Source organism: Aptenodytes forsteri, unplaced genomic scaffold, assembly GCF_000699145.1.
Source record: "Aptenodytes forsteri isolate BGI_AS27 unplaced genomic scaffold, ASM69914v1 Scaffold142, whole genome shotgun sequence".
Taxonomy (NCBI): domain Eukaryota; kingdom Metazoa; phylum Chordata; class Aves; order Sphenisciformes; family Spheniscidae; genus Aptenodytes; species Aptenodytes forsteri.
The window spans coordinates 2,368,308-2,378,197 of NW_008794598.1; the positions used below are offsets into that span (position 1 = coordinate 2,368,308).

Consider the following 9,890-nt stretch of genomic DNA (forward strand, 5'->3'; position numbering starts at 1 on the left):
TCCCATCAGGAGGCCGTGCTGCTGGGGGAAACGGGCGCGATCCTTAATAACGACAACGCAGCCGTGTTGTTCTGCTTTAGGAGCAGCAGCGTCTTTAACTCCCGTCTGCGTATTTCTCTCAATTCTCCTTCCTTCTGCGTTTGGCAGGTGATACGCTAATAGTTGAAGAGGATACGTCCAAACCCAAGACTGACTCGCCTGTAGTTGCAAAAAGAACGATGTCCAACTCGGTCAGGGAGGCCGTGCCTGTGCTCGCGAGGAGGGTTGTTCCGGCAGACAACTCCTGTCTCTTCACCAGCGTGTACTATGTGGTGGAGGGGGGCGTTTATGACCCGGGCTGCGCTCCAGAGATGCGCAGCCTTATAGCCCAGATAGTAGCAAGCGATCCTGAATCTTACTGTGAGGCAGTTCTAGGGAAGACTAACAGGGAGTATTGTGACTGGATCAGAAGAGAAGAGACTTGGGGAGGAGCCATCGAAGTGTCCATTTTATCCAAATTCTACCAGTGCGAAATCTGTGTGGTGGACACACAGACAGTCAGAATCGACCGTTTTGGGGAAGACGCCGGTTACAGTAAGCGGGTCCTGTTAATTTATGATGGGATCCATTACGATCCGCTCGAGCGCAAAATCCCCGACTCGGACATTCCTCCCCAGACCATTTTCTCCACAACTGATGATATTGTTCTTGCTCAAGCATTGGAGTTGGCAGATGAAGCCAGACGGAAGAGGCAGTTTACCGACGTGAATCGCTTTACGCTGAGGTGCATGGTGTGCCAGAAGGGACTCACTGGACAAGTGGAAGCCAGAGAACACGCCAAGGAGACCGGACACACCAACTTCGGAGAAGTGTGACGTCTACATGAGGATGGTTACATCGACTACCTCACCGATCCGGAATAAAATTCTGGATTTCCAGATAAGCTGTATGTAATCATAAAATTCCGTTCACAAAGCTTGAAAAGCATATTAACTTAATGATGGCCAAGACGCACAGGTTTGCTACGGTTAGTGACTTTCCCAATGGATTTGAAGTAGGTATCTTCTCGCATGCTGATTTATAGTACTTTGGCAGGTGGTATACACTGGCAGCTAAAACCTGATTTCTCAAATAATCTCTTTGTGTATGTGATCTGAGCAGACACACAAAATCAGGCTTGTTCAACACTAGCGTAAAATCTAGCCTCTAAGTTGCTGAATTAATATCTCTCTATTATGTTTTCAGGGTAATTAAATTAATGTAAGGGTTTGGGAAACACGTATCAGCATTACTTACACTAAGAATTAGACTCTGCACGTACAAGCAGTTCTTGCAGGGGAAACTGCTCATTTGGTGCACAATTTTTAAAGCTGCCCTTTACTATTTTACTATCAGAAGTAGACTGTATTGTTTGTGTGAAGTCATGGCTTTAGAGAAAGAAATGGCCTCTAAGCTTTAAGATAGCCTTCTTTAAATTAATGAGTAGATGGTTAAGTGTTGAATAAACTTACTAATCCTCCGTAGGTAGTTTTTAGTTGCTTGAAAAATAACTATCAACCCCCGGTGTTTACACTGCATCAGAACGTAGGCATGTTTCCTGAAATACTTTGGATTCTTCTTCATAATAGTATCTGAAATTCTGGCAAGACGGGAGTAGAGTAGTTGGGGAAGTGACTTAATTTGCATCTGTTGAATACATTTAAGCAGACTTTACTTGGGTATGGCCAATCTCATGGCCACAGTGTTACTGAGCTGTACCAGATTCCAAATACTGTAAATTAGCACTTTAAGGTATAGTTCTCACTCTTTGCCGATAAAAAGTTTTGCCCTTTTTAGAAGGACAGAGTGCTAACCCAGAAGGGAGGCTAGAAGTTTCTTCATCTTCATTCTGCCTTAACGTGTTCGATTTGTCACCGATGACTGTTCAGCAGGAAGACTTTAATTCTCATAATGAAGGGTGCAGTTTAATTTTCAGAACAAAATAAGCTGCGTAAACTGCCCTACTTCTCGGACTGTTCAGAATCAGGGAAGTTGAAATTGGTTTAATATATCTTACCTCACAGCGGGGTTGTGAGGCTTAACAGTAAGTGCTTTCGAGGTCTTTTAAAAGGTGCTGTAAAGGTGCATATTACTGAAAGGGATTTTTTTTTTTTTCTTTGAAATGCCTGCAAGACATACTTGTTTTATTGAATTTTAAAATATTCTTAGCCTGCTATTCTTCTGTTACTCTGTTTTGAGTTACCTTCCTTGCACTTTTACAAATGGGGAGCAAGAATGTGCATCTTCGGACTGAGGCAGAAATAAACCCACTTTCCAAGTGGAACCTAAGATACAGTTTTAAAGGCCGCCATTCGTTAAGGCATCTGGCTAAACTCCTGGTGCAGCAAAAACTTCTTTTCTATCAAAAGCACGTTTCACTGAAGTTCTCAGCAGAGGCTCCCAGTTGGACCTTGAAATAAGGAGGGTCTTATTGAAGATGGAACATAATTACATAAGTGCTTTGCTGAACTGAGGCATGAATAATTAAGTATAAAGAATAGAATCACCAAGAACGCTAAGGACCAGGTTTCTTTTTAATTCAGTATTAAAATACACATTAGCACTGTTGGGAGTTTCCTATAGAAAGCCACTTAGCTTCCAGTGTTAAACCCCACTTTGCTTTTAGCCTATCATTAGAAAAAAACCCAACAAAACAAAACCCAACATTAAACCCAGCCCTCTAGAAGCTTATAAACCTAAAGAAATACCTGACAGTTCAAAGGAACTTGAAGATTACACTGTGTTATAACTACTTGAGATGAAATACTGTCTAGGAATGAGACCAAGAGACTGTCAATCCTAAGTTGTATTCTCAGCTTTCACACTGCAGCGGTGAGACGCCTTGGACAAGGAGCTGATCCTCACCATTTGCCATCTGTAAAATGGACATAATACCTACCTCAGAGAGGTGTACAAGGTGACTATCTTTGGGTGTCTTTGAAACAGAAGTGGAAGATACATATTTATTGTCTGCCATGTTTGCAAATGCATTGACTTTGGGGAGCAACACTTAGATTTTAGCTTTGTATCCTGGATGGATTTCTGAAAGTGTGTAAAAATATTTTTTTGGTATTTCTCACTTGCAGTATTTTTAAAATTAGCTTTATTTAATCCAGAGTGTTTAGCTTTGCTCTATCATGTTTGCATTGGAAATCTGCTAACAGAGAATCAGTTCCGTTTGAGGGAAATGTGTCAATATCACTGCTTGGATGTTTTCTTTTGTTGCCTAGAAAATAAAATCTCTTTGGTTGAAAATGTCAGCTGAACTGCTGTAATTCATCTTTGTAAAAGTTGGTACTGTTACACACCGACAAACTCATTCAAAGAGCAAGTAACCTGTGGTATTGACCGTGAGCCGGAAAACCGTACGTGATTCTCCTGAACTCTCCCAAACAGAAAGCATCGACATTATTTAAAATGTAAGATATGGATGCATTTAAATTGCAACCCCCTTTTTGCTAAATGTCATAAATGTTAGGGGGGGGGTTTAATATCTTTTTACCAGCATTTGCCTGCCCTTAATGATACAATTGCGGAAGTATCACAAAAATGGCAGCCTGGTACCAGTAGGATGAACTTCTGAACATCACTAATACATTTGCAGTGAACTGTTAGTAATTGTACAGCAAGATGTTACTTACAGGTATTTTAGAATAGAGGTGGTGTGGGACGTGGGCTCGGGTACTGGCAGGGAGTAACGTCGCTTGTCCAGACCAATCCAGAAAGCCTGTAAGATACGGCCTTACCGTTACTCTTATTCCCATTCCCATTTAAAATGAGCACTCGTTTCCTTGCTGAACGCTTCAGCACAGAGGTCAGTAACTAAATGGGCCCTGGAAATTTTTGCCTCGGAGGTGTGCTTGCTAAAAGCTGGGTTATTGGTATTGTTTTACCAATCTATGCAGTTCTGGATCTTGAATTAAATAAAGAATTCTGGTTTCCTGGTGCCAGTCTGGCCGTTTCACCAGCGCTAAATTCCTTCTTTAATTAAAGAAGAGCCTAACACACACTAATCACGTGGCCTTTCACAAACACGTTATATTGTATGAAGAGATACACATCTCGTGGTTGTAGCAGCACTTTAAAAGCTTGTCCCGGTTTACACGTTGAGCAGATGCTGAGCAAGGATTTTCACTGATGTAGGCAGCGCGTGTTCCCATTGCAGTAAAACGAGCGGCGTTAGCAAACGTTTCTAGAAATCTTCGTCACCAATGTAATCCCGTGGCATAGCGTTCTGGTCTGTGTATCGTCAGTACAGATCAGTTGCTATAACACATTTCCTTAAACACGTGCCCTGAATTGCAAAAATCGTTGATGCGCCAATAAAGGTGACTGATGCGTGCGTGCTTGTTCAGTGTAGTCTGTGCCTCAGTTCTTGAATTTCGGCTCTGTGCTCTATCCGCTGCTGTTCACCAATGCGTCTTCTAGGTCTTCGCATCTGTGCAAGGCAGCCTTTGAGCAGTTTGCATCAGCCTTCCCTCTGCCTCATTCCTTTTTTTCCTTGACTCTACGAGACAGTCATGGCGAGAGAGGGACGGGGCCTCGCAGCCTGTACGGGATGAAGCTTCTTCACTCTCAACTTGTTCAACAATAACTTTTTTTTTTTCATAGTAAAATATTTCCTCTGTGTAATTAGAGTCAGGTATCAAGAGGAACAACTGTAAAGGGAGTTTTACATACCTCCAGAATCTTTTATGCATTTAAATATATAAAACATGAAGCAGACAGACTTTAGGAAGAGTTGGGTTCAGTAGCAGATGAATCACTTCATGGATGCATGGATGCATCCACTTCATGGATGCAATTGCCTGAAAGGCCGGTCTCGGGAGTAAACTGGTAATATTCTGAAGGTTCTGAAGGACAGACTTAATTCCTTAGTTCTGGATAAACTTAAGTAAAAGGAACAATTGCTGGGGAGAGGTCTGATAAAAGCAACATCCTGTTACACGGTACAGAACCAGTATCGTAAATCTGCACCTTTTCACGTGCATGGTCACAGCAGAGGCCGCTTGCGACAGTTTGGGAACAGCGTCTCCTGTTCCCATCCCGCTTTTTCTAGAGACCTGTTCAAGAATGTAACAGTGCTACAATCGTGATCCGCCCTGGGGCAACAAAGCCACCGTGAAACTGCACTGGCAACACAGGAACACAGCGTTCATTTTTATAAACATTTTTGACCTAAGCAGCGTTATCTCTTTGCCCTTCTCGACTTTTGAGGAAGCGGGAGCGAGAGGACAGGCACGAATAAAGAAAATGCAGAATTTCTCCGCTGACTGCCTTAAACACAGAAATCCACGTATGGATGGATTCTTTGAGAAATCAGACTTGGACGCACAACTGCTGAAGCATCTGCGCTCGGCAGATTTCACTGCCCGCAGCGCAGGCAGCACCAGAGGGCGGCTCTGGCTCCTGCCCCCTGCGAAACCCCCCCCGTGGGTAAGGCCTGCAAACCTCTCCCTGGCAGGGAAACTCTTTAATGAGAGGAGCAAAAAACTTTCAGCTTACTATTTTGAAAATTACAGCTCTTTATCATACAAATTAAATGTCTGCCTGCATTTTAAATGAAGCTATGCATCCAGCTGTAAACCGCCATCAGGTTCTGCTCTGCTCTGGGACTGGGCAGAATAAAATTACTTCAAATTGGTTGAAATCAATATTGTTTTTTTACTCCTCTGAGTCTGAGCACCAGAATGCTTTCTGTAACAAAAGAATGCAATAGGGGATTTAACGAAATAAGGTTGTCCAAGATTGCAGCGCCCTTGTCTATTATTTTTAATTAAAGCCTTGGGGAAAATGTTGGGGAATCGTATTATACCTTGAGAGCTGACTCCTCATTTCTGATGTAGAGTTAATGCTAACCAAGCCATGGAAACAGATCACCTCGGTTCTCTACCCCCTTTCTGTAAGAGAAGGATAATAAATAGGGTTCCTTGCTTAGTTCCCAGCCATATTAAGATTTAATTATTTCTCTAAACTGCTGTGTAATACTAAATATCAACTACCTAGTATTTTTCATAATTGATTTGTCAGCATATATACTGTACATACAATTTGGTCTAAGGAAAGTGTCCAACGCTCCTACAGAGTCAAATAAACGTCATTACGTTAACAGGTCTCTTATCGGTGACGCCGTATGGATGCGTTTCCTTCAGGGCCAGGACTGAATCATTTGTGTTCTTTTGTTTATGAACAGGGTGAGGCACAACGGGTCTGTTAACATGCCAAGGTCCTTTGTGTAGTTTTCTCTGCATCATTTGACTGCTTGCATATACTTCATGCCATATATATGAAATCATGCTTTATTTTGGGTCGTAGCTATTTATATTCGTTGGAGGAAGAGGAACGTGGAAAAAGAACAGGTTCTTTCTGGGCATCTGATTCACAGAAGCTCACAACTTCTTTTAATGGATCATGACATTTTCCTGACCTGTACAGAGCCCTGCAGGCAGCAAGCTCTACCTATTTTATTGCACAGATTTAAGTCCTTCTGCTATCAGCACGGTGCTCTCAGGACACAGCTGCCCTGTCCTGGAGTGGTTGCTCATTCACGCTGTGTTTGCACGTACAGTAAGAAAATAGCTCTGGGTTTGATTTGCTCCCTCCTTTAAAGCAGGCTGAGAACTAAGTGCAACTTGACAAAACCAGCATGAATCTGACTCTGTCCAAATGGCAGCACCATCCAGCACGACACCAGTTAACACTTCCAGAAGCGCTTGCGCTAAGTCCTGCACTCAGCTCTGCAATCACCGGCTGTTGCAATGCTCAGGCAGCGGCTGGGGCTGGTGCTGCTGCTCCCAATGTGCTGCGTTCGCATCTCTTACCTCCGCTGCAGGCCAGCGTGGGAGAGCAGGGCTGGCTGGGGCTCCCAGGAGCCTCTCGCTTGTTGATTTGCTCTTCAACACATGTTCTCTTTCGTAACAGCGCACAGCTGGGGCTCAGCAACGCTGGTGGGAACCTCTGTGCTTCCTGGCTCATCTGCTTTCTCTCCATCCTACCATGGCTTTAAATAACTGATGTTTCCACTTCCCTGTTCTGTGTGGCAGGGAACACGCATTGCAACACAACCTTTTTCTAACAAAAAAAAAAAAAGAAACAAAAAATCACTGAAGCATGAAAACTTGAATGAATCTGGTGGCTGTATCAGTTCTGGAAGTTTGCTGCAGGGTTTCTGCTTGGATATTTATAGTTACTCTGTGAAGAGCACCTTGTAGAGCAGATACGAGTCTATGCTGGTGGGGGGGTGGAAGGGGAGTAATGGCCTAAGCTTTATTTATCAGAGAGAAAAGCTGTAATTTTAATAGGAGAGCCCAAAGTCAAGGTAAGGACGAGTCACTGCAGTTCTTTTAGCTGCTTCTGCAGCACTACCTGGGCAGATCGGGTGCTGGGGGTCGGCGTCACCCAGCACTGCACAAGGTGGAATAACTGGGCTCTTCTTTACTCTCTCCCTGGAGAGAGGCAGCAGAGGTGGCACCCTGGTCCTCGGAGGAGGGGATGCTGCCGAAGGAATGCCCCGGCAGCAGTTTCTGAGAAGGTGTCGGTGTGAGTGAAGAGGGCGGCTGAGGTGAAGAGGAGCGTGATGGGTGTCTCGGGGGCTTTCGCTTTACCCAGGCTCTAGGACTTGACCTCAGGCTGCCTAGCGAAGAAGAGTTTCCAGCATTAGAGAGGTGGGGAGTGAACCTGCAGAGGGGCTCAACGCCTGCAGGGAACGATGCCAGGAGGGGCGAAGGGGGAGCTGCAGCTGAGCAGTACCTGCAGAACAAGCCCCAGAGCTGTGCACGACGTGGGCACACCCTCCACTAGCAGGTAAATAAAGCTTAGTGGTGAAACTTCCCTTCTAAAATGGCTTTTTACCCGTCTCTACAAGAATCTCCTTACAGCGTACAGCAGCAGGCGTCAAACTTTCGGTCTCTAGGAAAGCTTTGGTGATATGCAAGTATATACCTGTTCTAGCAACAACCTGTGTTTTTAGAGCCGAGAAGGAACCGGGTCCTACCCTGAGGTGAGGGACCTCATGCACAAAACCACCTAAGAGAATAAACCTGTTGTGGGGTAATGCGCTCAGCAGCACACAGCGCAAATACCCAGCAAAGGACTTAATTACTATGTACAAAGGTGCTTTGGTCAGGGCTGTGCATTCAGCTCCTCCGCATGTCAGCGAGCAGCTATGCGGCAGAACAGGCTGTCAGATTAAGGAGTCTCCGGCAAACCCCATGCTGAGGACATCGGAGGACACCAGCCAAGCCGGGAAGTGAGTGAGCTGGGTGGTACCGAGCGGAGCTGCCCACAGCCTCCCGGGCACGGGGTGCCGGTGCTGCCGCCCGCCTCTGCAGCTGCGCCTCTGCCTGCGCTGCCTGCACCGCGCTGGCTCGGAGCAAAGCTGCGCGGGCAGGGCTGCAAGGGAGCACGGAACGCGGCGACCTGGCTGCTTCAGGTCAGAACCTGAAGCTGTTTTAGGGGCTCGGCCGTGTTGTGACCCCAGCCCGGAGCGGTAACAGACCTGCCTTGCATGGGTGCGAGATGAGTTTCTCTCGCCCCGGTGCAGCAGGCTGCAGGTGAGGGGCCGGGGGCTCGCCCGCGAGTACCTGCCGAGCACCCACCTGCCAAGCACCCGCGCAGCCTTATCTCCACTGGGGAGGCGAGTTAATGTGTAACCCGGCTCTGTTTGGTTAGCCCAGAAAAGCAAAGAAGTCCTGGGATAGGCACGGCTGGGACAAGAATTTGGGCAGCGTGGAACGACGGACGTCCTGGTAAAAAAAGAAAAAAAATACAATAATCTCTATTCCTTCTTGTCCTTTGCTTTCTGTCCTTTTCCTGCTGAATGGGCTGCGGGCGAGGGGCTGAACACCTCTGCCTGGGTGGGATACGGGGCTCCGGGCACCCTCGGGGTTATGGACGTGCTTTGCTTTGGAAGGGGAAAGTGGTGGAGGTGTCACAGGAGGTGGCACCAGCAAAGATGGACGAGGTGGTTTGAAGGTGATGGCGGGAGGAAAGCTGGGGAGATCCAGCCGCTGCCGGCAGAGAGGCTGGGAAAACTTGTGCTCAGGGCAGCAAACAGCTCGGGCAACTGCTACATGCACTTGGTTTACTTTTTTAAATAAGAGGAACTATAGGTCTGCCGCCATTGTCTCCTTTCACCCTGAGGTGGGGTCCATCCCTCTGTGCCACTGCAGAGCAGGAGCAGCTGGGATGGTACCTGCAAATGGCGTTTTGCTTTGTTTTGTGTTTTGAGCTGGCCGGGACGAAGCCCTTTACTGGCAGCTGTAAGGCAGAGGGGGTACGGCTGCTCTGCCTTAGCAAAAATACCGAGGTTCTTCAACGTTGCTGGAGAGCTGTGAGAGTGCTTGCAGTAGCACTGGGCTTAAAAGAAAGTAGCCTCTTCATATAAAGCAATTAGCATTAATTGCTACCCAGCACCTCTGTTGTTTGAGGGCTCAGTGAGCTTTGTAAAGGACAGTTATGGCAGCTGTCACAGGCTGTGAACTGGCCTTTTATTTTAGATTAAAAAAATAGCTTCTTCTAAAAGCATTTTTAGTGGGGCAAGATATATACACCACTGAAAAACAGCTTTTCAAGTACCATGTCTTTTAATTTAAATGCTCAGTCATTTTTAGTTTGTGGCTGAACTGCTGTGTTATTCAGCAAAAGAAAGGAACTCTAAAATCCTTCTGAATCCTAAAAACTGGGATTTTTCAACACTGATTTTTCCCCTTCCCCAAGTCGGGTGAATGCGTTAGAGCCGTAATCGCATCAGAGAACTAGTGGGCAGGAAAATGAACTTCTTGTTTCTGTGTAGATCCTCTCCAGCATCTGACGAGCTCTGGGCTGAACTTTGCCTCCCTGCGAGCTGGGGCTTGGCGGATGTCAAAGCCTTG

At 46.0% G+C, this 9,890-nt stretch overlaps 1 protein-coding gene across 1 annotated transcript; it reads left to right on the forward strand.

Annotated features, from left to right (window-relative positions):
- Positions 1 to 180: 180 nt before the first annotated feature.
- Positions 181 to 3,289, forward strand: YOD1 (YOD1 deubiquitinase). The gene has a single exon (XM_019470376.1). It carries the CDS (start codon positions 219 to 221, stop codon positions 852 to 854), a length of 636 nt encoding a protein of 211 aa, XP_019325921.1. The 5' UTR covers positions 181 to 218; the 3' UTR covers positions 855 to 3,289.
- Positions 3,290 to 9,890: the final 6,601 nt, after the last annotated feature.